At 37.2% G+C, this 27,439-nt stretch overlaps 5 protein-coding genes, 1 long non-coding RNA gene and 1 other non-coding gene across 9 annotated transcripts; 3 read left to right on the top strand and 4 right to left on the bottom strand.

Moving 5' to 3' along the window:
* Positions 1–599: 599 nt before the first annotated feature.
* Positions 600–7,255, bottom strand: ube4a (ubiquitination factor E4A (UFD2 homolog, yeast)). Of its 3 annotated transcripts, none has more exons than XM_055147892.1 (20): positions 7,110–7,255; positions 6,494–6,658; positions 6,201–6,377; positions 5,519–5,631; positions 5,242–5,394; positions 4,972–5,131; positions 4,687–4,889; positions 4,410–4,601; positions 4,003–4,336; positions 3,779–3,905; positions 3,365–3,672; positions 3,156–3,288; positions 2,878–3,068; positions 2,694–2,794; positions 2,489–2,602; positions 2,198–2,372; positions 1,940–2,120; positions 1,700–1,847; positions 1,465–1,622; positions 600–1,376 (listed from the first exon to the last, which is right to left on the bottom strand). In XM_055147892.1, the coding sequence occupies exons 2-20, from the start codon at positions 6,621–6,623 to the stop codon at positions 1,244–1,246; spliced, it is 3,231 nt and encodes a 1,076-aa protein (XP_055003867.1). In that variant the 5' UTR covers positions 6,624–6,658; positions 7,110–7,255; the 3' UTR covers positions 600–1,243. The 3 variants fall into 3 exon arrangements, with proteins under 3 accessions (XP_055003867.1, XP_055003868.1, XP_055003869.1); XM_055147893.1 differs by having other exon boundaries at positions 7,038–7,110; XM_055147894.1 differs by lacking the exon at positions 7,110–7,255 and having other exon boundaries at positions 6,468–6,603.
* A 373-nt stretch (positions 7,256–7,628) lies between these two features.
* On the bottom strand, positions 7,629–16,265 carry si:ch211-235m3.5 (BICD family-like cargo adapter 1). Its single transcript, XM_020918013.2, has 10 exons — positions 15,874–16,265; positions 14,843–15,058; positions 11,943–12,062; positions 11,556–11,702; positions 10,343–10,525; positions 9,700–9,864; positions 8,960–9,034; positions 8,731–8,843; positions 8,530–8,650; positions 7,629–8,366 (listed from the first exon to the last, which is right to left on the bottom strand). Exons 1-10 carry the CDS (start codon positions 16,120–16,122, stop codon positions 8,154–8,156), a joined length of 1,602 nt encoding a protein of 533 aa, XP_020773672.2. The 5' UTR covers positions 16,123–16,265; the 3' UTR covers positions 7,629–8,153.
* A 1,187-nt stretch (positions 16,266–17,452) lies between these two features.
* Positions 17,453–19,518, top strand: im:7138535 (uncharacterized protein LOC797998 homolog). The gene is made up of 8 exons (XM_020918076.2): positions 17,453–17,606; positions 17,771–17,877; positions 17,957–18,076; positions 18,168–18,394; positions 18,476–18,553; positions 18,644–18,760; positions 18,949–19,095; positions 19,163–19,518. Exons 1-8 carry the CDS (start codon positions 17,563–17,565, stop codon positions 19,319–19,321), a joined length of 999 nt encoding a protein of 332 aa, XP_020773735.1. The 5' UTR covers positions 17,453–17,562; the 3' UTR covers positions 19,322–19,518.
* Positions 19,519–19,565: 47 nt separating this feature from the next.
* chchd2 (coiled-coil-helix-coiled-coil-helix domain containing 2) lies at positions 19,566–22,247 on the top strand. Its single transcript, XM_055147903.1, has 4 exons — positions 19,566–19,743; positions 21,031–21,286; positions 21,586–21,784; positions 21,870–22,247. Exons 1-4 carry the CDS (start codon positions 19,694–19,696, stop codon positions 21,878–21,880), a joined length of 516 nt encoding a protein of 171 aa, XP_055003878.1. The 5' UTR covers positions 19,566–19,693; the 3' UTR covers positions 21,881–22,247.
* Positions 22,248–22,491: 244 nt separating this feature from the next.
* On the top strand, positions 22,492–26,687 carry phkg1a (phosphorylase kinase, gamma 1a (muscle)). The gene is made up of 10 exons (XM_055147902.1): positions 22,492–22,631; positions 22,948–23,085; positions 24,085–24,263; positions 24,600–24,654; positions 24,719–24,784; positions 24,858–25,021; positions 25,292–25,382; positions 25,481–25,634; positions 25,706–25,831; positions 26,006–26,687. The coding sequence occupies exons 2-10, from the start codon at positions 22,997–22,999 to the stop codon at positions 26,270–26,272; spliced, it is 1,191 nt and encodes a 396-aa protein (XP_055003877.1). The 5' UTR covers positions 22,492–22,631; positions 22,948–22,996; the 3' UTR covers positions 26,273–26,687.
* LOC129407279 (uncharacterized) lies at positions 26,687–27,228 on the bottom strand. Its single transcript, XR_008631470.1, has 2 exons — positions 27,106–27,228; positions 26,687–26,869 (listed from the first exon to the last, which is right to left on the bottom strand). It is a non-coding gene; the product is annotated as an uncharacterized LOC129407279 (long non-coding RNA).
* LOC129407327 (small nucleolar RNA SNORA15) lies at positions 26,943–27,073 on the bottom strand. The gene has a single exon (XR_008631503.1). It is a non-coding gene; the product is annotated as a small nucleolar RNA SNORA15 (small nucleolar RNA).
* Positions 27,229–27,439: the final 211 nt, after the last annotated feature.

Below are 27,439 nucleotides of genomic sequence, written 5' to 3' on the forward strand. Positions count from 1 at the left end.
ACATCGCTTGCCTAAAACTCTGCTGGAGATTTGTTGTCCTGGTTTGTGGTCATTACAATGACTGGGTTTGACCACAGGAAAAAATGCCCAAATGTAAAATTATTTTGAATTCCATACTTTCTAGTATTACACATGCGAAAAATAAGTAAGAGAAAATGAGTCCCATGCTGTAATTTCTCAAACTGTACTCTATCCTACGCAAACAGAAATATTACCTACATTTGCATAATTTCAATTCATACATTTACAGATGCAGATGAGCCATCATTTTAAAAAAATAAATAAATAATCAATTTCCATTACTAGATTAATAGCCTACCATAACCCTTTCGAGTGCCAAGTGGCGCTGGTTTTAGGCACAAAGTCATTCGAGTTATTTGAATAGGTTATATTGTACAAATGAACACTTAAAATTCCCCATAAAGAGAAAAAATAACATGCAACAACAAATAATATTATGTTTGTTCAAACAATGTACAAGGCAAATATTAACTAATAGCACATTAACACTGTCTCATACTTTTGAATATACTGAAATCTAATTAGATTGGTGTATACATCACTCAAGGGAAAAACGGTCTCTGAATTGGCACTAGAGAGCATGTATCAACAAGACATTTATTTTCTTTTGAAGAGATTTTAGGGTATACAAAAACTGACAAATGGGATGAATGGGTATTTCTGTTTGTAAAAAGTCACTGAACAGGTATTTGTGCCAATGGTTAAATGACAGCCACACAGAATAAGCTTTTATAATCCATCTTTTCTTATTCATTGCAAATTTTGCCATTAATGGCTTGTACATCATGATCAGTTATATAGTGTTAAGTTCTAAAATTGAGTTTGCTAGAATTATGAAATTAATGCAAACACCCCAACTTAATGTTGACTTTCAAGGGTTAATTAGTTCTCCTCAATTCATCAGTAATCTTCATCATCTACAACAAGTATTGTAGTACTTATTAGCACACACTGCCCGTGTGCTCTTCTTTCATTGAGTAGGCAATTTGTGTAAAGCAAAAACAATTAGGCGTTGTGTAATATCATTTTTGCTTTTTATGTTTTTGATAAACTCATTGGTGAATCACAGAAGCATTGGTTTGTCCCTAGCAAGTGATCTACTATAGCATTTAAACACAATAAAAATAATAGTCCATTATACAACTGCAAATGAGGCAAAAATATAAACAAATAAAATCACTGAATAATAACATTTTAAAATGCCATTAGTCAGACAAACTGGCTAGCCACTCTGCCCAAACTGAGAACTGTTCTTATGATTATCCAGCCATTGAGAGATTTGTTGTTTGAGTTCATCATTTGGCCTAATCTGGTCCATGGTGAGAGGACTTCTATTAAAGGGATCCGTCTGATCACTGCAAGTAATAAAACATAATATTTATATAAATATACATAACCATAGAAGGTATGGCACACTGAAGTTAAATATAAGAACTAACAAACCTAAGAAGATGTCTTGCTATTGTAGAACGATCTACAGTGACATTAGATGAAGGAAGAATAACAGGATCCAACATCAGAGTGGACATGATTGGATCCAAAAACTCATCTGGGGCATCTGCGTAGGTCTCCTCCTCTTGTTGTTGACGGTCGGCATGTGACTAAAACATATTCAAGTTAATAGTCATAATAATCCATCAAATTCTGAAACCAATACACCATTTGTTCTACAATGTACCTTTATTTTATCTGCCAAGAGTCCAAAAGCCACAATCATATTTCCTGGCTTATTAATTTTCTTAAGTACCCTAACTGTCTGAGAGAAAAGAGTAGGAGAGTAAGACCGTCCATCCTTGGGTACTGAGGCACAGAAGTTCTCTTCATCACTGTAAAAAAAAAAAAAGAAAATAATTTTAAAAATCAATATACTGGTTTAAGCAAAGACAGTTCCTGATACAATACCTTTCTTTCTACTTACCCCAGATTCAAATAGATGGTGCAAATGTCAGATACCAGTTGCTGTGGCTTAAAATCAAACTCACTGAAGTCTTTTACTTTAAGAGCACCCATTTTAGGGCCCACCAGGTGCTGTAGGAAGTAGTTAAGCATAGAAATGATTCTCTCAGCCAAGAAGGGGTGCACAAAGATGCCCTTAATTTCTGAAGATGGAAAAAAGGTAAATATTATACTTGTACATGTGATGTACATTGCAAACAAGAACATAATGGAGGCAAACCTGAGGTAAGGAAGGCCAGTGTGCCAATTGTCTCATTTGACATTATGTTGTGGAAACGTCCAAGCTGTCCAAACATCTGCAGACTTGATTCCTTCTCTCTCCGGGCATCAGGAGACAAACTGTCCCACTCTCCTCGATCCCGCTCCAACTGTAGAATTTTGATTTTGCTAAGATACTACAAAAAAGGAAAAATTATCTACACTTACTATCAAGTATGAGTAGAATACTTTTAAAATATTTAGTAGCTTCCACATATTGCTTACTATCGAGAAGAAAACCATGTGATCTAACCTGAATTGCCTCATCAAGTAGGTAGATGGCATCATTCATAAGCAAGTTAAGAAACCTGAGAAACAGAGGAGGATTCATGGCCTCCAGATTTTTAGATGCATAGTCTGCCAAATGCTGAAACACACAAGTACTTTAATATTACGCTTTTAATGTGTGTGTGTTTGGAAAATATTTAAGACTTTGTTTGAATGCTTTTTGATTTTACCTTTATGCTTTCTCTATAGCCATCTTTGCTCCACATGTACTTGAGGATGGGGTACATGGGTCTTCGGTAATTGAATTTCTGTTCAAACTGGTGAGGATCCCCTGAAAAACAACACATACAGTATTCATACATATAAAAATAATACAGAATTCTTCACAAGTAATTTTTATTCCTTCAGAATTACCAGTAAATTCAATGTCTACAAACACAGTGATGAGTGCCTCTGCCAGCTGGGCTGCGTGTCGATAGGAGCAGAAGAGTCTTTCTCGCAAGAACACAATCGGTTGTGCAGCGCCAGGAGCCAAAGGCTCCATATGAGGCATTACAGCCTCTAATACCTCTGCAAATTTTGCTCTCAAGTGTGGATTCTTCATCCTATAACAGTAGAGTAACGTTGAAAAAAGTATGACCAAGAGGTGGATCTTAAGAAATCTGAAGTGTTAGTATTAGGATGTGCTGTACCTCTCTACATTACCCATGAAGACAGTAATGAAATTAAGAACCTCCTCCAGATTTTCTGCAGATGTCTCTAAAACTTCATCTGCAAATCTACGCAGAAATATGAAAAAATCTCCCAAGTTCTCTGCAAAGAATTCTAGCACACAAAAGCAACATTTAATAAATAATGATTTACTAGCATAAGGACATAAGAGTTACTACATGTAGCCTACCAGGGATGTAGCACAGTGTGGAGTTATGGAGGGAGGGAAGCGGAAAGCTGAGAGCTGTATGTTCGGGACCTTGGTTTCCTATTCCAAGCTGAACCAACAGAGAAGCTGTGGAGGCTTGAAGGTTAAGGCAGCACTGGAGCATGGCAGGTTGTGTAGTGGCAGCTTTGGTTGACAAATAAACAATCATAAGACGCTCAAACTGCTCTAGAAGCTGTTCCGACATAGAGTTGCCTGTGCGTTGGGCATCTTGCCATATCACCTGGAGCCGGTGGAGGGACTGGTTCATTTTTACCATCTGCTCATGAAGTCTGCACACAATTATAACATGGATACAGGACACGAGAGCTCAGTTAATTTCAGGATCCTCATGCCAAATATGAACAATTAAACATAATAATGAATTGTATTTCAAACCTGTGAAAGCCCAAGTGCAATGTGAGCTGTGTAAGAATGAGGTTTTCGGTCAGCAGACTATACGACTGTGCCGGCACCACCAGCTGCTGTGGAGGTGCAGGGATCAGACAGGTTTCCTTGTCAAGACCTAACACAAATGAGAAGAATGTATGCAAATGTATGAAAAAAAGAGCACAGTACTACACACAATCAAAGCTCTTAATTATGTTTTTTGATATACAGACCTCTTGCATGAACATTTCGATTGGAACGGTCTTCTTCACTTAGTTCTTTGAGAGCACAATAAGTTGGGTTGAAAGTCAGCAATTTTGGTGAGTGTGGCTTACAAAATGGCTGGCAAAGTTTCATCATTACTGCACCCAAGTTTAAGAAAAATGCATCTGAAGCATACATCTGAAAAAAGAGCTCTGGCATCTGATTGGCCCATATCTTTGTTCTGCCGGCATTGGCCTGAAGACAATTCCCCAACCAGGTGAGCAGCAAGTGGCGTGTTTCACCTGGTCGTTGGAGCAGATTTTTAAAAACTTGATGCAGTTTATCATGAAACTGTCCCATAAACTGCAAAATAAGGGGCATACAAGATTACTCTTAGAACCAAAACGGAACTCTCATCTTGGTGAATCAGATATACCTGGTGTATATTTGCCTCTTGAACCTTGGTCTCCTGAGCACTGGAGCGAGATGGGTTGAGAAAATAACGATGTCCTTCTACAACTCCAGGAGTTTTTAGCAAGCAAGAAATATTAAGCACAGTTCCCAATAAGCTTTTTTGATACTGCAAACCATTAGCTGGATCTTTGGGTTGTATGTGTTCCACTAACACCTGTAAAAATGTGCAACTGTTTGTTTGAAATTGAAGACATACAACATACGGAATGTTAAATTATTAAAAACTCAGACAATAATACCTTAGCAATGTCTTTATGATGGCTAAAGTAAAGAAGCACATCCAAGTAAAAATACAGTTGAGGCTGACACAAATCCAAGTCTTTAACCCGCCCTTGGAAGATATCCAATACTGGTACAATGACCTCTTCAAAGGTTCGGACCTCCTGATCAGACAGTAAACCTGCAATCACTTCCTCCACAAACTCAATCACATCTTCTGGGTCTAAAAGATGCAAGTCACAGAAATGAAGTTGCCAATACAAAATTAGAAAGAAAAGAAACTGTCAAAGAAAAGGCAAACCTACAGGTTCCTCTGACACCATCCAGGAGCAGGTCTAATAACTGCTCATAAATATTTTGGCTCACATAAATCTCTGGAGTGAGGAGGACTGTCTTCATGTTGGAAACTGTGAGGTCCTTGCAGCGAACAGCAAATGATAACAACTTTTCAGGAACCTTTTTTACCTATGTGGCAAACAGAATTAGTGAATAACATACTGGCACTCATATGTGTTTTACAGGCTGAATTAAATACTTTTCAGTCATTGTAATGCAACAATAGATCAATTTTACACCTCTTCCTTGGCCCTCAGATAACAAGCAAAGAGGTATGGAATGGCACATTTTTCCCCTGCATCACGGTCTGCAGAGAGGTTAATGGTGCTGCATGATGTCATATAGATGAGGTGATTCCCAGGCTCCGGCAACAGCAGACGATTAAATAAAGCCTAAAGAAGAGACCAGCACACAACACGCTCAAAGAATTACAATAAATAAATAAAATATTAAAACAATTGCTTAATTTTCTTTCCCAAAGCATAATTACAATTACAGAATGAAATTATGCCCTACTTGTTCTATATTATCCATATCCAGCCAGTCCTGTCCATCAAGATCAGCAGCCATCTCCTCCAGATAGACACAGCGTGCAGGTATGCCATTTCCACCTCTCAAACTTGGGTCACCTATGAAAATAAAGTACAATTTCAAAATTGTTCAAGCTAGTGATGTACAAATAGTTCTTAAAAATGTTAAAAGCATGTAGAAAACAAGGGCAATGACATCATATTTTTGTATTGTATGACTCATATGTCTCTAATGTCTTAGAGCGAGAAATCTATTCATGGTTAAAATGGGGTCTTACTTGTGTATGACTCATTACATCCTTACTGGAATACAAGTCATCACTCTGCGATACTATAAAGTAACTATGTCACCACACTTTGAACCAAATGTGTATCTTGTTTATGTGAAAATAACAGGACAACCTTATCATCACAACAAAGAGTTCTGACTTAAAAAGTAGAAAAAAAGGAAAATAAAAGATACTAATCAATGCTAAATCTACTATTAAAAACAACATACTCATTCGAGCAGGCGTAACTGACAAAGAGACCACAATAATTTCTTGCTCAAAATTAGATAACTTTATATAAAAAAAAAAATGTTATTAATATATTTAGTATATAGTATGTGAATTGTGTGTGATATAAATAAATAAAACAATATCTACAACAATTTCTTCTTCACTTACTGTTATCCAATGTAATGAGAAATATCCTTTGGATCATGTGATTGACATTAAGCTGTTCGCAAAGTTCTTGACGAGACCTAAAAGAGCGGCTGATCTCTGCCACCGAGTCATCATTTTCATCAACACTGTCTGACACAGAGTTCTCTGATTCAGACTGGCTTTCTCCAGAGTCCTCCACTGCAACAGATGACAGTGAAAATATATTTTTTTTCTTAAATCATGTACTCAGTGAGACATTTGACAGTTGCATTTGTTATTAATAATTACTTGATGAGAGACTTTATTATACGCACACGTTGGTTCTGAAGATTGTGGAGGAGATTTCTGGCCAGATGCAAACTGTTTGGCATCAGCCAGTGAACTAAAGAGGGCAGCAAATGGGTTACAGGAGATGTTCTGGTTGTTATTACCCTGGTCAGTCATGTCATTAGAGCTTTGCACTCAATCCATCCAGGCTCCTGTTGTTGAGACAGAGTCATAACACCATGAAAACGTCATCTTATCCTCAGTCATTTCAAATAGTTATACTTCATATACAAAAAGTGCAATTCTGCTCGTCAGTGTTATAAAGTAATAGCTTACAAACAAAGTATTAGCAGTTCAACAGCTGTATAGCTGCGTGTAATTTGGCCAAAATAAGTTTGACAAAGCTCTCTATAAAGTCAACTTGGTTTCCTGCTTAGCCAAAGCTTGTTAGCTGTCATGTTAGCTCTGGCTAACACTAACAGAGCCCTTACATCCACCACAGCACTCTTACAACCGTGACTGTACACAGATATGGACAGGATCCTCCGTCAATGTATACAATGAAATACAAAATGTATAAAATCGTCGTACCTGTTGAAAACTATGTACCTAAAGTGCCTTGAACGAAACGAGGGTCAGCGATTTCTCAGTAAATAAACCCACCTGCAAACGTCATCCATATGCGCCAGCCGGCCTACTTTTCATTAAGCCTGAATTTCATGTAAATAAAAATAGAAAACTACAAAATGCAATAAAACATAATACGTATGATGTCAACGCTTGTAAATTATTACAAAATAAAGATAAAAACTTCCGCATAGGGTGTAAATGTAGTTTTATACAGTAGCGCCAGCAGAGGGCAGCAAGAGCTTTATTTACATCGTAAACCCAGCCTCACAATTGTTTACACATTTCTGACAGCTAGGAATGATTTCATATCACGCCTATGGCAGTAGTATGTCTTGTCTACACAATTTGATTTGGCTAAACAGTATTTGTTTTATTTCTTAGAACATTAAACTTATATTTCATATGTCTCAATGATTGTCAATATTATGTGATTTTGTGTTTTAATCCAGGTTTTGTCATACAGTATATTCCAAGGTGGAACATTGAGGGCATGGTTAAGAAGCATTGTTCTATTCACAATGAAGTCTTGTGTTTCTGAAATGCTTTAATAAATACAGTGGGCACTGTGGCATAATTTAGTACAGTAACATTTAAACCTAGGGTCACAGGCCATCCTGTAGGCAAGATAAAACAAAATTACTTGAATAAAGAAAATGCAACCTTCAATTAACAAGACAAAGGGTGTATTTTAATCTTTAATCATATTTTACAAAATCCTGCTTCATTATCTAACATTCAGTTAAATAATTACTAAAACTAACCTTTTCACTTTACATTTCAGTACAACTACTTATATGACATGGATAAGCATAAATGCATACAATTATAAAATTATCATTATCAATATTATCAAATAAGGTACAATATCTACATTGGCATATTTCCATGTAATATGGAACTTAATGCTTTCTGGAAATCACAGTTTTAGGAGAAGGCTTTGCCCTCAAATCAAATGTGTTTTAGTGCTTGTATAACAAGTCTTTGTCCATAATGGCTTGAATATGACCACTTGTCAGTTCTTTAGAGTTTAAGGTACTCTTCACCACAAAAGAGGGTAAGAGCTATGACAACTGTCCATTACTTGCCATATTGGGCCCCCTTCCCTCGTCTTAACCAGTCTCTCCAGGGAGATTGGGCCTTGTGTCCATTTGAGTCTTGACTCCAAGTGGAGTTCGAGATCCTGTTCGATCGACGGAAAAATGACAAGCTGTTGGAAGTAGTCTTATTCTGAACTTGCTCTGTCTGCTGTTGGGACCTGAGCTGCTGATTCAAGATGATCTGGATGTCATCCTGATGATGACAAAATATGTCAGTATTAGGCCTAATGCAACATGCAGAATAGCCTAATGTTCATTAAACTTCAGGAACAAAATTATATTTAATGGCAATAAGACCACTGACACTGTCATGGACAAGTTGCTGACACCCAAAATTATAGATGGTATAAACATACCTGCCAGGCCTCCAGCTCTTGTGACAGTTCAAGCTTCCGTTGGATTGCTTCAAGTAACTGGTTGTTCAGACACATCATATCATTTTTACTTCTCACCAACTCAGCCTCCATCATGTTTTTCCTTTAAAATGAAAGACTCATGATATAATTGACCAGAAAAATGCATCATTGTTCTTGAGCAAAACTGTAGCCTATACTCACCTAGCGATGGCTTCATCACGATCTTTGATGGCCTGTTGAACCACATCAGCCTGGGACTGTATACACTGCAGCTTCTGCATTAATTCAGCATTTTCATTCTGCAGCTGAATATTCTTGAAGTCAAAATAGTCAAAATAATAAACATGAATATATGTTGCTGAGAAAATAGTTGAATTGTAATATTGATTTTAGAAGGGCACCACACCCTGCCTAAAAGACATTCTCTTACCTGATCTCTCAGCTTTTCTGTGCTGCGTTTCCCACACTGCTCAGCCGTCTGTCCAACAAAAGCTTGATTTTGCCCCTGAGACATGAACAGAGATATCAGGTGTCAGTAAAGGTTTGGACAAAAAAAAGTCTGTTGTTAGTGTCCTTTTTCCAGTGTGAGGAACGAAACTAATAATATGTTGTTACAGAAAAAAGGATGCTGTTGATATCAGTGCACAGCAGATGATGTGCTTCTAGTGTATAAACTCATTAATATTGAAATAACTTGGCGTATAATGTTCTGATGAAGGCACCCATTCACTTTCTGAAGACTGGAAGCATTGTTTAGTTGTATACCAATGTAAAAAGACACTCGGAATAACTCTTCAAGTGTAACATGAACATCTTAACTTTCTAAAAGTATCTATACTAAAGGAAATTGATGGCAGGTAAAATTAATACTACTTATGAGGAGATTTTTGTTGTACATGTAGTGAGTTCTAGAGCCTAGTAACATCAGTAGCATCAGGTTTAACATTTGTGATTTATTTTTTCTCTTTTGGGTATTTCCTACATCGCAAGTTATTAAATCAATAAGCAAACACATGTCTTCCACTATCTGAGTGCATAACATCATCATAATCTACAATCTAAAAATAAATACTATTTCTTTTTTTTTTGTTTCAAACTACTATTTCTGGACAGTTGGAAGGGACATATTGGTCTTATTTAAGTTATGTTAAGTACGATGGCTAATCTTACCTGCGTGTCACATGTTTGTGCTAAGGTTTGAGCCACTGCTTTTAACTGATGCAGAGCTGTTTCCAAGTCACTCTGTTGATTTGTAATGTCTGGAGTAAAGGTGCTGCTGAGGTTGTGGGTAAGCGGCTGTAACAACTGCAGAATAGATTCCATTTCTTGAGTTATCTGAAAAAAAAAGTATTAGCTGCAATGTATATAATTTTTTTATTTATTTATACACATGCATTTTGTAAAGAGGCAAAGCTGAAAAACAGTGGCTGCGATAAACAGGATACGTAGTGAATGATTCATGAGAGCACTTTTCCTGCTGGAGCAGAACAATAACAGTGACACGTTAAGAGAACAGAATAAGAAGTTTTACTATTGTAACTTTTACAGCCATAATGCAGAGCTATCCCATATAACCAACAACACAAGTTATCTATTGTCTTTATCAAGTTCATAATTTGGACTTTCACTGTGTGTTTTTGCAGGGTCATGGCAACAAAATTACAAAGCTTGTTACCAATTAGATATTACAATAGTGCACAGAACAGAGAGAGTGTAAAGTTTAAAGAATTAAGCGCTGTGACTTTTTATTTTTATTTTTTCAAATTAAATATAGGCATTAAATAATATAAAATATCTGTAGGGCAGGCTATACCTCTTTTCTATCTACTCCCAGGTGAGCTGTAGTGAGGCTGCTCTCCAGTTCGGACAACAGAGAGGCATCTCCCTGGCTCTTGGCTTCTTGCAGAGATACCTCCTCTTGAAGCTCCTCCACCTGAGCCTGCAGCTGGTGTGAGCGACCACGGACGGCTTCCACCTCCTGCCAGGCCTCGACCAACTGAAAATACATGGGGCAGACTTTAGACCAAGTTAAAACAGGCCTGAGATATAGTAATGGATTACAGCAGCCTATATTTTAGATTTTGCTTTTGAGCATTTCTTAGATTAGATAAATGTATTTATTTGAAAGGGGCAACATCTTAAAACACATGAATGCCAGAATTAGCCAATAGGTCATTTTTCATCTGTAGGCCCCTGGAGTTGTTACACCAATGATTGTGTTGGTCGGTCCCCCTACCGCATGCCTGGATTGTAATAATGTCCTCTGACAAAAATAATTGCCCATCCCTGCTTTAGACCATAACCACAGATACCACAATTTAATTATCTTGGTGTATACAGGTTAATTTACATATTGATGAGTTTTTCATGGGTTTCAGCTTCCTGTTACATTTTGAGGACTTTTTCCTACTCACAAAGGTGTAATATATTGCTTTAAATTGTCAATCATCATTCTGAAACTCACGAATACACATATATAGCAGCTACATAGTAAATATATAGATGCATACATATTAACTTGAACAACAGTCATGTATGTTTTTTTTTCCTTTTTAAAAAAAAAAGTAAGTATTAAGTATTTTGCATGAAACTATTTATCCATTACAAAACTAGTCTGTGACACTTAGACCACATAGTAAAAATGGGCGAGAAATCCAGAAATGCCAGATTCTAGTTGTATGTGAAACAAAAACACACAAGTGGAATCCAGATTTGCAAGTGAAAGCCACAATGATGGGATGAACTGATTCTTCAGTGTAGCTCTTCACACTCCCAACCGAAACCCTGCCTGTGTCTGCCATTCATACTTTTGCTGTTTGTTCTGTTACCAGACACCATTTACCAAAGCAGACAAAGAGAAACTCCAAAGCAGCTTCGCCAGTGCTCATTTAAGTAAATTAAGTAAATTATTTAGTATTTAGCGTTCATGTTTTGTTCAGTAGAGAATGTATTTACTTCAATGAGGGCTACCTACGTTTGTATTAGTACTAGTATTAGTAGTAACTTTTTAGGCTTTGGCATTTTACCTGCTGGCTCTGCTGCTGGTTCAGTTGCTCTTGAAGAGATAAACGTGCATTTAAAGATGCCAAAGTGGTTCTTAGCTCTGCATTTTCATGAGACACTTTCTCCAAACGTTCTTCAAGAGTTTGTTCTTTTTGTGTGAGCCGTAATACCTGGAAAAAAACAACAGTTTTTTTTAGAAATAATAAAACAACAAGACAAATTAGAGCTAAAATAGATACACAGAAAAAAATTTCACATAATAATAATTAACAAATAATAATAAATTCTGTATTTGTTGACACATTTTAAATTATTAACTGATTTATTTGATTAGCACTGGCACAGTTGTTTTGATTTATATGATACTTAAAGGAGCAGTTTGAATGTGTATGTATTATCACCAGTCATACCTGTTCTTTCATAGCACTAATTAGCTCCTCATCCTGTTGCCGGTCTTGACTGGTTTTCTCTTGGAGCTCTTGTTTCAAAGCCTGCAGTTCACTGGACATGGCTCTCTCTATCTCCACTGCCTGAAATGGAATACACGAAAGGTATGTCAGATATTGTCAGAAAAAGTACCTCTTAAGTGACATGTACAGATAAAACATAAAGAAGGTAAATAAACACTCTTTCCGGGGGGTAGCTAAAATAATATGGCATATGATTAGTCATAAAGCCCCTGAACAAAAGCCAGATGGCTGAAAAGTATTGCCCAAAGGAGAGATTTGGAGTTGAAATCTATATATTGGAAGAGGTAGGATCATAAGATATAAGCAGTGGTTTTTACTTTTCAGTTTAGATCTAAAATGTAGTGGGGTAGAAAGTACAGATAATATGTTATCAAATGTAATGAAGTAAAAGTAAAAGTATCAACTGTAAAATCTACTTAAAGTACAGATACCTAAAAATTGTACCTGAGTATTGTACTTTTACTTTTGTATTTCATTACCTTCCACCACTGGATATAAGTAAGAATATAGAGAAACATGTTTGTGATACTGGGCTTGGTTAATCGTACCCAAATATTTGCCTGCCAATCTCTATGTCCGACTGAACCTTACTCAGCACTTCTCTTCTTGCCATGTACCATAAAATTAAGGATCAAAAGTCCAATAGCAGATGGTAACACATGGCATCCCACTTGGTGACATCATCATCATCATCATGCCACATTGGACAACAATGTGACGCAGTGCAAACTTGAACCAAAAGTGCGTGTGTGTTTGAAGAGGATGAGAAGGGAGGGAGAAGGGCCTGTCTTTGGGAGTGACGTGATAGAGGAGAGCGTGAATGGACAAATACAAAACCTGCAGACATGAAGTGGCCATTAATGTTGGTTAGACTCAACCACACAGTCTGTTCTTTACAATAGGGGTTTCAAATAGGCAAAGACAGTGGACAAAGCTAGATACATTATACCCCCCCACACCCCCCACTTCACAATAAGAGAACAGCTGACAACCCCAGCCACAACCTTAGCCCTGAGGGAGCAAGCAAAAAGGACGCTGGATCTCCCAAGGGATTATGGGATTTTGGGGTAAAGGGGTACAGCATCAAAGGAAAGAGCTAAAGATTTATATCACTAAGCTTAATGTATATTGTGTTGTTCTTTTTGTATGCAAACGGTGTGATGCTGTCAGGGAGCAGAGGTCAGTGGGGCTTGAATCTATTTCATTGGCTCATTTGAAGAATAACAGGAGGAGTTTAGGAAATGTGTCCGTCTGTTGGATATGAGGCTTATTTGAATATTAATTAAAAAGGTATAAGACAGACAAACAATGCAATGTTACAGTAAAAATGAAACTTAACTATTTAGCCATTAAAACAACATTTTAAAAATGACTCAGTACACTGAACTTTTAAATGACATCAGCCAGTCACACTATTTTATGGTCCAAATGCTTACTCAATACCACATGACAGTAATTAAAAAATCCTCTTACCCGACCTGCTTCAAAAGATGAAATGGCAGAATAACTACATAAGTAAAATTAACAGATCACTAATAAGTATACAGTATATCTAATTCTACAAGAAGTTAAATGCAAATTAACTGATTTGGTTACCTACATCTTACACACACACTATGATTATACTAAGCATATTTTTGATAAATAAGAAATCTATAACAGAAGTAGAGAAGTAAATGTCAAAATAATGATTTATCTATCATTTAGCTCCAACCACAGCTAAAACTAAAGTATAACAAACCCCCTATTTCCTCTCTTACATGCTATCTAAATTGTCCCTTTCCTGCATATAAGGGAGTGTCTTCCACTGTGTTCTTGTAGTGTGCTAACTGAAGTTAGAGACATTTAAAACAGCTTATTCTGTGGACCTTGAACTCTTGGAAAGCATTATTGTCCAGTTTTAATTAACTTTACACAACAACAATAGTGGCTATTTTAAAAGGTGCAGTAAGAACATTTTCTGGTGGAAAGTCATAGTAAGGACACATATATTTCATGGTATTATTGAACAATAAACCTACTTGTAAAGTTAATAAATGTAAGATAGTTTAATGCTATACTGTGGGCCATTTTAAGCAATAACATATTTGTGAACACAAGCAGGTGTCTAACCTCACACCTGAAAATGTGCAAAATCAGCACTCAATGGTGTCATGACTGGAAAACTACCCAAGGTTAGGTGAGTCAACAGCTGTTGGTTTGATAACAGATTGTAAAATGTGTATGTTCTCAGAGTAGGACAGTAGTCATAAATACATTTATCACTTACATATGCCCTGATAAAGCCGCTGAAGTTATTTTATCCATTATGTCAGTCAGACGTAAGCATTTTGTTAACTTGTAACTATAGGTCACAGAAATGTCTTTAATGATTAAGTGTGTACTGAGGAAAGTGCCGACCAACCTCAAAACATTGTCCCAAGCAATGTTGGACTTGGACCTAATAGAAATCTTTCCTTCAGACACGCTTTTAGAACATCACCATAGCCCATTACCTGCCAATACTGAAGTGAACATTGTTATGGTTGATAAATAACCCCTTCTATTAAGCTTGGTATTAAGAGGATTGGGTTGTGGTTCATTGTTCATGTTTTGCATAGGTAACTGTCTAACTAAATAAGTAGCCTCAGGTCTTCTGGCACTTTGTTTCTCAGTATTAGCCAATCTGTGACGCTTGAAACTCAAGATGAGACATTAAGATTTAGTGTATGGATTGGGTGACAGCTAGTTTCTCAGTCCTCCTGCTCTGGTATTTGTTACACTGCATCTCAGTTACCTCAAACAATCCAGACCAGTGTGTCCCATGCGATTAGGTTTACACACACTGAATAGACACTCACTGCATTGAGCTGGTCCTTGAGGCGCTGTGTGTTCTCTCTGTGTTCCATCTCCGCTCGAGTTTTGTTGCGTTCAGCCTCACTAAGGGCCAAGGTGAGGTGCTCCACACGGTCACTCAGCTCCCTAACATCCCGCTCCAGGTCACCCACTTGGCTCTCCCACTGGGAACGGCACCCCTCCAGCTTTACCAGCAGCTCATGCTTTTCCTGTTCCAGCTCCTGCACAACATTGGACATTACATTTTGTTATAAGAGAGGAAGATGAGTGCTTCAGTAGGTCAGGCTAAGTTTAGGTCAGCTGCTTATCAGGATCACAGTGGAAAAAACTTCACTTACAGATGTTAAATAGAAAGGCACACTTACAGCACTAATTTGCTTTTAACTTTTAATGCAGTCAGAGTGCCTCAGTTTTTTATTCTTTTTAATTACATTTTGTTATTTGAAATCTGAATATGGGAAGACAACACAAACAGCTGCCTCTTTGGACTTGTTGTCTCCATCTGTTACTTGCATATATTGGACCTACATACTGAGAATAACTAAAGAATGACCTCAGACTTTAAACAATGGTGAAGTTTGCTTGCACTGGATACAAGATTGTTTTGCTCAGTATGAATAGTGAAATAGTATATGAATTAACATGAAGAGAAGTAGGCTATTAGACCTATTCTAATTAGCCCTGTCTTTATTATTCTGATATAGTGTAAATGATCTGATGAACTGGAGCCTCTTACACACCTTGGAAATCAAATTGAAGCCTCATAACTTTAAACTTGCATATATAGGCTAATAATGTAGCCTATGATGTAAGAAAACGATAAAGAGATAGCTTAAGGGGTCTTGTGTAATGTCTTCTACATTTCACAATTTTCTAAATTAGCCAAATATTTTTCTAACCACCGCCCACTTAAAATGCCTTGTATGCAAATGCATTAAATTTAAGACACACACTTACCCACATATTAATCTCAAAGTTCAGCCTACATATCTTATGCTCAATCACTCATAAAAAGTAGTATAAAATATATTGTTACCTCAAGTTTGTGTGCGTATTGCTCATGAAGTTGTACGCTCTGCTCTTTCAACTGTTGGTTTTCCAGGAGCAGTGCGTTTCCAAGCTGGGCTGCCAAAATAACCTCTTCCTCCTTTTGTTTGAGAGCAGCCACAAGTTCACCGGGGTCCTGGTAATCTGTAATTTCCTCCGCCCCATAATCGTAGTAGAAGTCCTCCTCCTCCAAATCCATTTTCTTGGATTTGAAACTCAGTTCATCCAACATATCCATTTCAAAATAAATTAAATGGAGTTTGACGAGAACTCGTTCCAAAGTGAAAAACTCACTTACGCAGTGGCACAGTGGTGTACCCCTGAGTGCGCATTCATGGCACCTGCCGCCGCTCGTTCTGTTTGGAGGTGTGTGAATGGCGCAGAGGCTTGTCCCAGAAACTCTGTCCCCCTCCCTCCGTCCCTCCTGTCAGCCGCAGATGACACGCTGCTGTCTTCAGGGGGCGTTACCTGCAGTCACCTGAGCAACAGTAACCATCCCACTGGCAACAATGGACACCTGTCACTGGTTTGAATGAGCACATATGGGCCTTTAGGGCCTTATAATTTAATTCAGATGACAAACTGACAACATTTAATTAAGGCACAGGTCTAATCAGCACATATTTATTTTTGTCATATTGGGGTCTTATTCTGTTCATCCATGTATGAAATATATTTGCAGTAAGAAAAAGCTGAAAACACATCAAAAAGATCACTCATTTCATCCTGTTTGCATGGGGAGAGGTCAGTCATTTTTACATTCCTAAATGGATCTTTTATCAGTTTGTTGCAGGGTGCCACTACAAACAATGTCCATTCTAAATAAGCGTCCAACAAGTGCAAATCAGGCTGCTGCAGAGAGGGGGGGTCTGGGGCTTTGTTTATGGCTTGCCAAAGTTCATAGGTCAAAACCCTTGAGGCTGTTGAAGCGGGCCCAGTGTTAGGGGAATAAAAGACGAGGCATCCTGACGCATGGCACTGCATTGTGAAAGAGGGGGGCACAGGGGGGTACAGTTTTTGTACATATGGCCTGAGAAGATAAAAGGCAAAAAATGGCATAAACGCTAGTCTTCTGATCTGTTCAGTTTTTAGGTATCTGTACTTTACCTATAAGCACATTTTCCAGTGGACTTTTATTTCACTATATTTGAAAGCAGGCATCTCTACTTTCCACTCCACTGCATTTTAGAAGAGAACTGAAAAGTAAAGTACATTTCTTTATGGTTTGAGACCTCCTGAAATGGCTGAGACTTATTTTTAGTATATTTAATTTTAGTTAACGTCCCAACTTTGAGCAAACCAAACACAAAAACACCAAGAGATACCTTATCATAAATAGAAAGCAACAGGGAAAACAAATACAAAGCAATATTTGATTTGAACATGTTAATCCCTATCCTCGTAAACCTATGTCATATATATACACAATTACTACAAATTCTACGGATCCTCCCTTTTATAGATCAAATCAGAAATTACTATAGAAAAGTGAACGGTGATATCGCCATCTTGTGGTGAAGGACTTCTTACTACAGCTAGGCGATAAATATAAAAGATCACGCCAACCAGTAGGGGGCGATATGCGACGATAGATCTACGTGAGGAGACTTGGAAGAGGACGCAAAGTGAAAGTAGCACACAACTTTTAATGAAAAGGCTATTTAAAGACTAACTAATAATGCAAAGGGACATCGGAACAGTTTCTGCAATTAAATCTTTAGGGTATGTGCCTCTTATGTTTTTTTAGCAACTCGTAGACTAGTTTTTGGCTAAGATTGTTTAACGTGGCTTTAAAAAACAAGATCTTTAAACATGTAATAGATATACAGAAGCGATTAAGAATAGAAATAATTGATAATAACTCCCTCACAACATTTCCTGCTCAGGTACGTGGACACGGCATGCGTCAGGAGGTGCCAATGTGATGAACTTCCTTGTCCACTGCTCACCTGGCTGTGCACGCAGCTAAAAATGCATTGCCCTGAGCTAAAAGGTAGACTTGTAATTGTTGGGTTTTAAAAGTGCACTTTTAAAAAATGTATTACATTTTAAACTCTGAGTCTCTGATTCAGGAGGAGGGAGTGACCTAATGTTGGCTAATGAGCTCAAAAATATGCTGTTGGAAATGTCATCTCCTCTGGCTGCTCTGACCTTTGAAGTTTTGGACTCATCTACAATTGATAAAATTACCGGTGAGAAATTTCCTGTGCAGAGAAATCAAATAGGTTCAGTGAGTTAATTTTTTTTAATAAGTGCTCATTATATGTATGTTTTGTTTCTTAGATTACTTTATTTCAGAACTGCAAGCTGCTATCATCAACAAGCACAAGGACCTATGTTCTGAAGAAAAAGCAGGAGAGAAATGTCCAAAAGAGCAAAGGTGTGTCACCTTGAATTCTGAGGAGATTTGTCCAGAATATGAAGATGCCAGTATGCAAGATGAATGGATGCTGGTGCTCAAAACCCTTAAGCTGGATGCAAATTCACATATTACAGATGTTTCGAATGAAGTGAGTTATTACTTATCTGTACAAACTGATTTAATGTGTTGTGCTGTGAAAAAAGGCACATAAATATGGTTGTGTTTCCAGGTAGAGTCAAGGATGACAAACCTACCATCTGATGCCATCAGCCCTCTTCTAAACACCAGTCTTAGTCCAGAGCAGTGGGTAAGTTTACTTTTACTCTGTATGTGGTAGATATTTAGAATAATGGCATGATATTTGGGAAGCAATTCTGAACTATTTTTATTTCTGTAGGTCAAACTTGAAAAACTAAATGAAATTTTGTGTAAAGATTATAAGTGTCGGAGACAAATGATGATCAAACGCTTTCAAGTAACACTTGAATCATTTGCATGGGGAGACAACAAAATGGTAAGATCAAACTTCACTGCAAAAAGTTACTTTATCTGGGATTATTGATCTGTTTGCCTAGAGCCTTAGAACAAAGTATTACAAAAATAATGTTGTATTTGTGTTATTGTCAAAGTAAGCTAAAACAAAACAGCATAATGTTGATTTATCTCAAAATTGATTTGGTTCTATCTTTTGTTTGCTTATAGGAAAAAATGAAAGTCCTAGACACAATTCCTCAGATTGCTTCTCTAGATGGCCCCTCTGACGTGTCTCTGCATCATGTTCTTGCTGCCAGAGTGAATCAGTCTTGTAATGAACCAATCCGCCCAGGGAATACAACTCCGATTTATAAAGTAGGTTTCTTTTTTCTTTTTTTTCTTTTTTGACTTAGAGTAATGATTGTTTTTATATTGCCATTAGGTGAAGATGGGAGATGTCCCAGATCGCGGCGGGAGACCAGGAGAAATAGAGCCACCAATGCCAGCCTGGGAAGATCGGAGATCAGGACACAGATCAGGGCGAGGAGGTGGAAACCAGAAATGGCGCAAATTTGCTGACAAAAAAAAGAAAAAACGTTAATTTAATATAATTATTAAAAAGGCCCACTAGAATCTTCATTTCTTAATGTTTGATTTATGTTTGAGATGAATACAAAATAATAATTAATTTATACATTTTGTATATATTTTATTTTTATTAAATTGAGTTTCTTGCACATTTTAAAATAAAAATAATAATTGTATAATTTTAGGACAAATATAAACAATTTAAAGCCACGCATTATTCTTGTTATTTAACAACAGACAGAACGGAAGTTACTCGGGATTCTAATGATGTAACACATGGAAAGTTCCGGAGTGCTCTAAGGTCGGACGGAAGCTTCTTAATCCGTGCTCTTAAATTACTCTGTTGCTTAGTTTATAGCAGAGACACGAAATTAATTGAATAAAAATGCCGAGAGGAAGCAGAAGCCGGACGTCAAGGGTCGCCCCTCCAGCCAGGTAAGACCAAGGGGTAAGATCATGGGGCAAGACCGTGCAGTAAGACCGTGGAGTAAGACATCAGAGGAACACGGTGCGAACGGCAAAGTAACGAACGACTTTAGTTTCATAAATTGCATTCAATTTTAATGGCGATGTTTGTTATTGTCTCATTATTTTGTGAGATATCTTAAAAAATAAATCATCAAGCGCAATCCTGGATAATAACACCAAAGAGCTCAAGGTACGTTTCTGTGAAGGTCACGTTTGGAAACAATAACGTCATTTGGTAATAGCTGTACAGTTTAGTGTTATAAATAAAACAGTCGAGGGGGTCATCAAAATCTTAGACTACGTATAAAAGATTGAAATTGAACAAAAATGCGCCGAAAGGACATAGTAGTGAGCTGCCTAATTAGTTTTTTTTTTTTTTTTTTTTTCCACGTGCCGTCCTGTGATGAAGATGAGTCTATGAGGCTGTATCACCTGATACCCATTTAGAAAAAGTAGCAATTACAGAAAGACACTGTGCATCACAAAAAGATCTCATCACAACCAGCTACAGTTTGAGGTGCCAGCATAAACTTAAATTAAGTTTTCCACTGAAGTAAACTGATCCCCAGTGATGCCAGTAACACAGAAAACTAAAACTCTTTTAGTTCTGTAGAGCTGCAACACTTCACCTACTAATCGGGAATAGTCAGCTATTAAAGATATTTTTTTATTGTTATCATCTGGACTACACATACAAAAAAAACACATTTTTATTGCAAAGACTGCAGCCTTAGTGAATCAAAATGTCAAAAAAATAATAATTATAAAATGTCATCAATAATACTTTATTCATAAATATTCTCTATTTAGAAGACTTCAGTCACATATAACCTTTATTTGGTTGATAATGTATTTTAAAAATGTCATTGTATAATAGAAATAACTGTTTGAGTAGTAGACTTATCTGAAAATTACTCGCTGACTAGTCAAGTCCTAAAATGATTGTTACCTGTAACCCTAGTCCTGTGTGTGCATGTCCAGTGAAGAAATTCTGTAAAGGAGGAGCAATAACCTTTGGAAACATTTTTTGTTCAGCACTCGATGTGCAAATTCTTACTGTAGAATTCTAATGCAGCAGCCTCTGTTTTGTGGAATAAATGCAATTCATCATCTATCTGAATATTTCAGCCTCAACCCAAAATGTGCGAAGGACACATTTCCCAACAGGGACAATTAAGTGTACCTTAACCTTAGACTTGTCTAATTACATGATTGTATCATGTCCTGTGATTGAAAGTGTCTTTTTTTCTACAGCCGGGCCCCTCCTCCACCTCCTCCCATGGCACGGGCTGCACCTCCTCCTGCCCATGCTCCTGTTCCTATGCAGGCACCTCCTTCGGCCCTTGGGGCTCCAGCAGCTCCCAGGCAGCCTGGTATGTTTGCCCAGATGGCAACTACAGCCGCTGGGGTGGCAGTAGGTTCAGCAGTGGGCCATACCATTGGTCATGCCATGACAGGAGGATTCGGCGGAGGACACTCAGAACCAGCAAGGCCTGACGTCACATACCAGGTACCAGGGACAGTGCTATTGAATTCAACATGCTAGCTTTTGTGTTTGTTTTGAAAATTGAAAGTACTAGTTAAAAAAGTGGTGAAGTGCATTTTGTAGTTGTGCAATTGTGTCTTTCAGAATTACTTTCGACATTTTTTGTAGTATTTGTATTGTGTATTTTTAATGTTACTGTTTTGCTTTTCTTCATCTATGCTGTTTTTTCATTAGTAAACATTTTTTCTTGCCTTTTCATGTCTTCTTGTAAATAAAATCATATTAAGATGGTTATAGCCTAACCATTTCTCATGTTCTGTCAGGAGCCCTACCAGGCACAACCATACCAGGCTCAGCCTATGTACCAGCAGCCACAGTCCATGTACCAACAAGAGCCTCAGCAGCAGCAGCAGGCCTGCTCATATGAGCTCAAACAGTTCATTGAGTGTGCCCAGACTCAAAGCGACCTCAAGCTCTGTGAAGGCTTCAGTGAGGTGCTCAAACAGTGCAAGTTTGCAAATGGTAAATGAGAATGATTGTTTGGATTAATGCATACCCTGTACACTTATTTGTTGCTGATGTGCCCTAAATATTTCTTTCTCCATAGGTCTATCATGATACAGCTGACTGCAGATATCATCCTACTAAATAATAAAAACAGAATACCAAATGAATGCTTTTTAGTCAGACATTGTTATATTATATTTATAGACATCAGTCATTTCACATATAGATACTGTTGGCTTTTGTTATATATATATATATATATATATATATATATATATATATATATTAAATTAAGTACTTAAATACTACTTTTTTTTTTTTTTTTTTAGTATTGTTATAATGTTCCTCCACATACATTTACTATTACAGGGCAAATGGCATTTGTGCTATAGTTTGCAAAAATCACTGTTTCCTATTGACTTCATTTGCAATTACAATAATAAAGCTCAACTAATCAGAATAAATGTGTCCAAGTTTATTGACTTTGCCGCTTTGTTTTATTAAACTTGCCGCTTGACCTTAAATTAAACTTGGTTCATAAGCTAATGTCTATTTAAGAAATTACTGCAAAAGAAACCCCTCATCTTTGAATGTTTGTTATATTATTTAATTATTATAATTATTTCCTCTTAAAGTCTTTGTTATTGGACTCCTCTAAGATTAAGTTTACATGACGTGTGAGCAAGTGCGAGGAAAGCTGCCATTTATTTCTGGCGCCTGACATTAGAGCTCACCCCTCTGCAATGGAAGTAAACCCACAAACCCGTCAGACCTCGGTGACTGGACTGTGCCAAGCCCTGACCGCCTCATGGACGAGCAAAAGTAAAGAGTGAGAGTGAAAATCATAGCATTAAACGATACGGTGAGTTTTGCTTATTTGAAATGTCTAATTTAAATAGAGCTTCCACCTCGCTAAAGTCTAATATTACAAACGGGACAGTAGTTGTAAAATCCTTTAAGTCTATGACATTCTCCACTGGGGAAAGGGAAGTTTATAGTCCCTCCTGAAATGATTGCTTTTAAACTCGTGTTGTGTAATCACAGTAGACAAGGTGAATTGGTATGCATGTGCTGTGTCTATGTGCTTGTGTGAAATGCTTAATCGTGTGGCACTGGACATAGCATTGGTGTTACAGGCTATTAATTTGCTTTAACGTGTAACCAATATCTTTGTTTAGATCATTGTAAAGAGTAGAACAAGCCAAGTCCAGAAAGGCGGCATCCATCATGACTAAAGAGGAGGAGATTGCCCTGCCTGACTGGGTTGGAGCAAGAGAGTTTTATGATAAATATGACCCCAAGGAGATATTGGGAAGGTAACAAGGACTTCATAAACGCACATTCACCCAGCAATAGAATAGATGACCTTCAGCTATTTCATAAACACGTGCACCATTCCTTCAGTGGGAATCGCAGTGATGTAAGACTGTACTATTTCCTAGAAGCCCCCTTAAGACACGGCAGTAGTGCCAGGGTTCTCATTGTCATTCTTCACATGCTGTCTGAAGGGGGCGCGCTCTTGCGCAATTTTACGTAGTTACTGGAGGCCAGTGCTTATGGCATTTGGTCTGGGGACACCGTGCTCCAGTGTTTTGCAGCTCAGTGATGCTCTGGGTCAAATTTAGACTAATATCTAAGAACACCTTTTCATTAGAATCCTGATCTGAACAAAAGTGTGCCCACACGCAGACACACACACACAAGGGCCACATTTTCAGTTCTTGTGTTGATATTGTTGCAAAGTGAATACACATTTCATTGTTATTTTAGCGTCTCTTCAAATTCAATCATCTGTCAAATTTGAGTAGTTTTATTCAATACAATTTTGGGAATAAATACACTATGTCACTTGTTGCCCCTACTAATCAAAAAGGACAGATTCAGCATTTAAATAATGTTACTTCTATATATTAACTATAATAAAACATGCAAAAACTATCATTTCTATACTTATTTATTGTTTATTAACCTGTGGTGGCAAAAATAACGTGGCCACCCTAGTTTCTGATCTATAGGTTCCAGGCAATAGACCATACACATACATAAGGACTACATTAGAATTTAAAACATAGGCTAAGCCTGTTTACTATAACATTTTCAAAGCAGCCAAGATTTGAAACATTGAATAATTGATCCATATATTGCAGAGTGAGGTGAATCTAGATGTCAAAACAAGCACAGAGTTAATAGGAGTTTGGGCACATAATAGATTATGTTTAGAAAAAACATTTTGTCTTCTTGTTATATAAAAACACATAGCTTCTAGTTTCTGATAGAGTTTGTGTTTTTTTTTGTTTTTTTTGTTTTTTTTCCAGAGGAGTGAGCAGCGTGGTCCGTCGATGTGTGGACAAACGGACTTCTCAGGAGTATGCTGTAAAGATCATTGACATCACTCCTTCAGACAAGATGACTCCACAAGAGATTGAGGAGATCAGAGAGGCCACAGTCAAAGAGATTGACATTCTTAGAAAAGTCAGCGGGCAGAAGAACATCAGTAAGAGCTTGGAACATGTCTTTAAAATAGATGGATAAAAATGCACTTACACTTACACACTGGACGCTTTAGTCACACTAACGTCAGTAGAAGAGAGTACAAGGAGGGATTTTTTTTCTCCTCAAAAAAAAAAAGATTTACATTTTAGAGAGTTAAGAGTGCTTTTCTTATTATTTAATCACTTGAATTCCTTCACACAGGGATTGATTAGAAAGATACTGAACTAAATTTCCTCACAAAGTGTGGTTCTTAGAGGTTAAGATTTTAAGACATTGTTTCTTGTTGGTTTGCATGTGTGGGACAGAAGATCACAAATTGATTTTTTTTTTTTTTTAGTTCAACTCCAAGACTGCTATGAGTCAAAGGCCTTTTACTTCCTTGTTTTTGACCTGTAAGTATTATGTTATGTTGAGTTATTTTGAAATGCTTTTTCATGTGATAAATATTTTCTCTAGAATGAAGAGAGGTGAACTGTTTGACTACCTCACAGAGAAAGTAACCCTTAGTGAAAAAGAAACCAGGTCAGTGACATGAAAATGACATGAAAATAAAGTCCCTTGTTATACACAAAGAAATGTATCATCTTGGTTGTAGGAAGATAATGCGAGCTTTACTTGAAGTTGTCCAGTTTCTGCATTCCCAGAACATAGTCCACCGTGACCTGAAGCCTGAAAATATCCTTCTAGATGACAACATGAACATCAAACTCACAGACTTTGGATTTGCTGTACAAATTCAGCCGGGGCAGACACTTAAAGGTCATTCATGTCTTTAAAGCAAATACTCAATAGAAAACAGTATATTTTTAGTGTAAATTATTCATCCAAATTACTTTTAGACTGTTTGGAAAAGGATTAAATGTTTGTACAATTTGTTCCACCTTCTTCTTAGCTGTGCTCTTATAAATGTTATATATATGCAACTGGACACTGAGAGCTCTACTTGACCTTTATAGTAGACCCAAGTGCTAGTGGTTAGCAGGTTTATTATGGCAACAGAATGACTAAATGTTCTTAATATTTTGTTAGAGGTATGTGGAACTCCGGTTTACCTCGCTCCTGAAATTATTGAATGTTCCATGGATACAGCACACAGCGGATATGGTTCTGCCGTAGATCTGTGAGTAAATGCATGAATATAAACTAAACTAGGAGATCTATGTACTGTTAAATAGGGTAAAATATTGTGCAACATAACCTTACCTTATCTGTTTGCAGGTGGAGTTCAGGGGTCATCATGTACACCCTGCTTGCAGGGTCTCCACCTTTCTGGCACAGGAAACAGATGCTGATGTTGCGTATGATCTTAGCTGGAAAATATGACTTTTCATCTCCAGAATGGGATGATCGCTCGGACACTGTCAAGGATTTGGTACACAGTGTACTATTCTAATTTTGCCAGTGGCCAAAAGATGGAAGTAGTAAAATGTTCTTCTTTCTTAGATTTCCCGAATGTTGGTTGTGAACCCAAAGCATCGTTACACTGTAACTGAAGCTCTCAGTCACCCATTCTTTTCACAGTATGTGGTGGATGAAGTAAGACAGTTCAGCCCATATAGGAGGTTTAAGGTAAGCTCTGCCAATTAGAAATTGATACTGTGTGAGATGTTAATAAAAGCTATACATTTTAGACTAGTTTACATCAATATGATACACATTTTACCTTTTAGGATAATATACAGATTTGACTTAAATGATTGTACAGTGGTATAAAATGCTAATTTTGAACATGTATCCCATTAGGTCATTTGCATGACAGTGCTTGCAACTATGAGAATCTACTGCAATTATCGGCGAGCTAAGCCTGTTACCAAGGAGGTAATCAAAAGTGATCCTTATGCAGTCAAGCCCATCCGCAAGCTGATAGATGCCTGTGCATTCAAGATCTATGGCCACTGGGTCAAAAAGGGACAAACACAGAACAGAGCAGCTCTTTTTGAGAACACTCCTAAAGCAATCCTGTTGTCACTTATAGCAGAGGGCGATGAGCCTGCTCAAAACATGTGGTAAAATGTATATATTTAATGCACTTGTTTCTCAGGGGACATCACCTGGAAGTAATCCATACTAGGTGATGCTTCAATACCTCTCCATATAAAAACCTTGAGATTATACTCTTGCCTAAATTAATTACAGATCAGTTCCAATCTGGTGCATAAGAGATCTCCACCTGTCCTTCTTTTTCATAGTGCCCAAACTTCCAGCAACTTTAAGTTCTGAAAGTATGAGGAAAAGTTACTATGATGGAAATGTGAAGCAATGGGCTCAACGTTTTATGCAGAAGTAACGAAAGCTTTTTAAGATCATGTTTTAAACTAGAAAATATTAACGTTTACTTTATGCTTACTAGAATGTACTTAACTATTGTGTATATCTTGTAACCACTTGTCACTTAAACACCCATTATACAAAACAAATAAAACATTTTAAAACAATTGAACCATTTATTTCAGAATTGAAAAGTAAAATGAAAACATGTGATGTATGTTTCAGAATAATGCACGATTTGTTATTCTGAAATTACAGGTGATTAGACTTTAGCTGTATCCACGTGGCAGATGGTGTGAAGAATCGTCTCGACCGAGTCTCACTGAAGATTTGGTCAAACTGGAAAAATAAAGGGGGGATTTAGGAAAAAACGACAACAAAAACTTAGTTCTGATAAGAACTAGATATGATTTTGTGTTCGCATCAACACAGGACAAATGCACATAAGAGCATTACTCCAAATAAAACGTTGGCATGAACTTTGCTGTAGCATGGTGTCTGACTGCATTTACTACGTTCAAGTAAAACAGAATTCGTCCATGCAGCTGTACCAGGATAAGATAACATTTTCTTACCATTCATACACAAGTGACACTTCTGTCTTCTGTCTTTAAAGCTAGATAAATCTCCACAATCTTCTCATGAAAATAACAAGCTTCAGCCACGAGGAAAGAGCACAGACTGCACTTCTTCTCTAGTCTGTCCTGTTTAAGCTGCCAGGATATCGCCACCTAGTGTTTCAAAACTGCAGAATGTCAAAAAAAGAAAAATACAATCTATGGACGAACTCCATAGAATATTTATCTGATTCTTAATGCTCATAGATATCTTATTTAAACTTAAACTTAGAATTAGACAAGCTTTATTGATCCGCCATGCACAAGGGGAATTACTTCGACACAGTAGCTC

The sequence above is a fragment of the Boleophthalmus pectinirostris genome, unplaced genomic scaffold (genome assembly GCF_026225935.1).
Source record: "Boleophthalmus pectinirostris isolate CB_2022bp ecotype Guang Dong unplaced genomic scaffold, ASM2622593v1 HiC_scaffold_9, whole genome shotgun sequence".
In the NCBI taxonomy this organism is placed as follows: domain Eukaryota; kingdom Metazoa; phylum Chordata; class Actinopteri; order Gobiiformes; family Gobiidae; genus Boleophthalmus; species Boleophthalmus pectinirostris.

Coding starts and splice junctions, on each gene's coding strand:
- ube4a (XM_055147892.1), bottom strand. CDS start 6,623: ATGACTGACCAGGGTAATAACAACCAGAACATCTCCTGTAACCCATTT. Junction 2,603..2,693: donor GCTATAGAGAAAGCATAAAG/GTAAAATCAAAA, acceptor TGTGTGTTTCAG/CATTTGGCAGACTATGCATC. Junction 1,848..1,939: donor ACCATCTATTTGAATCTGGG/GTAAGTAGAAAG, acceptor TTTTTTTTACAG/TGATGAAGAGAACTTCTGTG.
- phkg1a (XM_055147902.1), top strand. CDS start 22,997: ATGACTAAAGAGGAGGAGATTGCCCTGCCTGACTGGGTTGGAGCAAGA. Junction 24,264..24,599: donor CAGCGGGCAGAAGAACATCA/GTAAGAGCTTGG, acceptor TTTTTTTTTTAG/TTCAACTCCAAGACTGCTAT. Junction 24,655..24,718: donor TACTTCCTTGTTTTTGACCT/GTAAGTATTATG, acceptor TATTTTCTCTAG/AATGAAGAGAGGTGAACTGT.
- im:7138535 (XM_020918076.2), top strand. CDS start 17,563: ATGCAAAGGGACATCGGAACAGTTTCTGCAATTAAATCTTTAGG. Junction 18,395..18,475: donor TTACAGATGTTTCGAATGAA/GTGAGTTATTAC, acceptor TTGTGTTTCCAG/GTAGAGTCAAGGATGACAAA. Junction 18,761..18,948: donor CATGGGGAGACAACAAAATG/GTAAGATCAAAC, acceptor GTTTGCTTATAG/GAAAAAATGAAAGTCCTAGA.
- si:ch211-235m3.5 (XM_020918013.2), bottom strand. CDS start 16,122: ATGGATATGTTGGATGAACTGAGTTTCAAATCCAAGAAAATGGATTTG. Junction 12,063..14,842: donor TCAAGGACCAGCTCAATGCA/GTGAGTGTCTAT, acceptor ATTCCATTTCAG/GCAGTGGAGATAGAGAGAGC. Junction 8,651..8,730: donor CGTGATGAAGCCATCGCTAG/GTGAGTATAGGC, acceptor TTCATTTTAAAG/GAAAAACATGATGGAGGCTG.
- chchd2 (XM_055147903.1), top strand. CDS start 19,694: ATGCCGAGAGGAAGCAGAAGCCGGACGTCAAGGGTCGCCCCTCCAGCC. Junction 19,744..21,030: donor AGGGTCGCCCCTCCAGCCAG/GTAAGACCAAGG, acceptor TTTTTTCTACAG/CCGGGCCCCTCCTCCACCTC. Junction 21,287..21,585: donor GGCCTGACGTCACATACCAG/GTACCAGGGACA, acceptor ATGTTCTGTCAG/GAGCCCTACCAGGCACAACC.